Source organism: Orycteropus afer, unplaced genomic scaffold (assembly GCF_000298275.1).
Source record: "Orycteropus afer afer isolate SDZICR_OR568_19922 unplaced genomic scaffold, OryAfe1.0 scaffold00029, whole genome shotgun sequence".
NCBI classification, from domain to species: Eukaryota; Metazoa; Chordata; class Mammalia; order Tubulidentata; family Orycteropodidae; genus Orycteropus; species Orycteropus afer.
The window spans coordinates 4,851,708-4,854,717 of record NW_006921616.1 but is presented as its reverse complement, the minus strand read 5'-3'; the positions used below and the strand labels follow the sequence as shown (position 1 = coordinate 4,854,717).

The following is a 3,010-nucleotide window of genomic DNA, read 5'->3' as shown; positions in this document are numbered from 1 at the left end:
GGTTCAAACCCACCAGCCACTCCTCGGAAGGAAGGTTGGGCAATCCTACTTCTGTAGTGATACTGCCTCGGAAACCCAAGGAGGGGTCGCTGAGTCGGGTTTGACTCGACGGCACATAACAACTACAACCCTATAGGACAGAGGAAAACTTGGAACTTTGGAAACCCACAGCGTTTTCAAGGCTGCAAATCTTTACCGAAGCAGACTGCCTTATCTTTCTCCCATGGAGCAGCTTGTGAATTCGAACCACTGAACTTTTGTTTAGCAGCCAATTGTTTTAACCACAGCCACACCAGAGCTCCCTTCTTGTAGTAAAGTGAGGGTCAACAAGAACCATATTCCACTTAAAGACTTAAAGACACAGTTAGAAATAGATCTCATTCATAATCTGGGGACTGCCTGTATGCTGTCATTAATTTCTTTAGCAGCACAACCAAACTATTGTATGATTTTTCTTCTAGAGAGTTTGTCACTGGATTAATAATAATAATAATCCCACGATGTCATTTTTGCACAGAAGTAATTTTATTGAGAAACCCTGGCTTTGTGATTGGGAAGCCAAAGTCGTCTATATGAGTTACAGCTATTCAGGCTGAAACAGTGACTTATTTTAAAATAAAAATAAAAAATAATAATTTTTGCAAGAGGAAAGTAATAAAGGATTTACTCAGTAGGTTACGTTTTGCAGTGTGAGTGCAGATATTCATGTTCTGTTATGTTATGTGTGGTGGGTACGTACATGCACATCTATGCTGCACCATGGGCTTACAACCATTCGTTTCTAATAGGGTGAAAATGTAACTGTGGACATGATGTATCAAACTGGAATATTCAAACTGGCTGTCATAAAGCAGCCGCAGATGCAGGTCCTCGAGCTGCCCTACGTCAACAACAGACTAAGCATGATTATTCTGCTTCCAGTAGGCACAGCTAATCTCGAGCAGGTAAAGTGACCAGAGGACTGACAGGCAGCCTGAGCGACACACGTTGTCTTTCTCAGATGCTCTCCAAGCAGTCCATCTTCGATCGATCCACGTCTGGGCTAAGCGGTGCTGCTCCAGGGACTGGGGTTGGGAGATGGGGTTCTTGCCTCTGAAGGCAATGTGTTTAGGGAGAACAAGCCATCCTGTGAAGACAAAGACACAGGAAAGCAAAAGTGCCATCCTGTGCTGATTTATAAACATGTGCACGTGCCAAAACACAGCCACACACTGGTCGTCTGACACTTGGGAGACATCTTTCTATAGAAACACAATTCTAGTGCTGGGGGGCTCGCAGTACTCAGCAGTCTGAGGAATGCCTTACTTTCAGGGACAGTGTTTCTGAGCTAGTTGTACCATGCTTTCCAGCATCCTGGTTTTGTGGGGAAATCCTTAAGATTACGTGGTGGCAGGAGTCTGGGTTCTCACGTGCTCCCCTAGCTGCAACTGTTTCTTGTAAAATGGAGACGAGGCACAGACAATCAAAAGAGAAAACCAAACCAAACCTACTGCTATTGGGTTGATCCTGCCTCGTAGCGACCCCCATAGAGCTTCTAAGGCTGTAAATTTTTACAGAAGCTGATTGCCTCATCTTTCTTCTGTGGAGCAGCTGGTGGGTTTGAACTGCTGACCTTTGGGTTAGCAGTCGAATGCCTTAACCTACACCACCAGAGCTCCTTGTAGATAAGAGGAGGTGTACCTACAAGCAAGGTTTCTCTTTTAGCGAGGCAGGACTTAAGCACATTTGAAAGGTAAAGAGAACAGGATGGAATGGGATCATTCAGGCTGAGAATTCTGAAAACAATCAGCATCTAATGCCCAGAGTGGAGTGTCTACCTTCCCTGGGCTCATCTGTGTTTTGTCTCTTAGATCGAAAAGCAGCTGAACCTGAAGACGTTTCAAGAGTGGACCAGTTCTTCCAACATGATGACAAGACAAGTTGAAGTGCACATCCCCCGATTCAAACTCGAGATCAAGTACGAGCTCAACTCTCTGCTGAAGTCCCTCGGTATGACAGATATCTTTGAAGATGCTAAAGCTGATCTGTCTGGAATGTCGCCAGCTAAGGGCCTGTATTTATCAAAGGTCATCCATAAGACCTATGTGGATGTCAATGAGGAGGGTACTGAGGCCTCAGCTGCCACTGGGGACACCATTGTGGTGAAAAGACTCCCCATCCGTGCTCAGTTCATGGCCGATCACCCCTTCTTGTTCTTCATAAGACACACACATACCAACATGGTTCTTTTCTGGGGGAAGCTTGCCTCCCCATAAACTAATGGGCCAGGCAGGGCTCAGAGTCACACGGGAGGCACAGAGGCCAAGAGCCAAACAACAAGTTCTCTCTCATTCGAACCTCACACACCTCTGTGCCTCAGTGTGCTCATCCGAAAAATGGGTCTAGGGTCTCTTCCAACTTACTCTATAAATTGGTGAACTCTAGGATTATGGTAACTGTGGAAAAATGTACATTCGCTTAAAAGGCTTTCTTCTCTTTGGGGCTTCATTTGAGGGCCCTCTGAGTGACACGACCAAGGCAATCCAAAAAATAGAAAGGATGTGATTGTCTTGACTCATATGTTAGTGAGATCTTAAATAAGCAACCATTCCACCTTCAGAAAACCAGTTTGAAAGTTTCAACTTTGAACGGACTTTTGTTTTTTTAAATATTATTTTGCTTGCATGTGTAAATATAACATCTTGAATTTCAGTTCAAAATTCTGTGTTGACTATAATAAATGCATGAAATGCCTTAATCTCTTTGAAGATGTTGAATGTACTGTTGCAATTAAATGAATTACAGAAGGAGACTTTTAATAAAAATAAGGCGAATTTTGTGAGCATTTTAATAGAATTTTTAGCCAAATCTTTGCCAGGCTTACATTGAATGGTAGATTTCTTTCCTTTTACAATACAGTGAGAGAAAGTTAAGAACAGTAAAAAAAAAATCAAACAGAAGATTTTTATTTTAAAGAAAAACCCAAAGCCATCGCGTCCATTCCAATGCTTAGTGATCCTATAGGACAGAA

At 43.1% G+C, this 3,010-nt stretch overlaps 1 protein-coding gene across 1 annotated transcript in view; it reads left to right on the top strand.

Moving 5' to 3' along the window:
* SERPINB11 (serpin family B member 11) overlaps positions 1-2,255 on the top strand; it is a 10,734-nt gene extending 8,479 nt beyond the window's left edge. Inside the window, 2 exon segments of the mRNA XM_007935490.1 lie at positions 768-944; positions 1,851-2,255. Coding sequence (XP_007933681.1) covers positions 768-944; positions 1,851-2,255 — 582 coding nt within the window.
* The last annotated feature ends 755 nt before the right edge of the window (positions 2,256-3,010 follow it).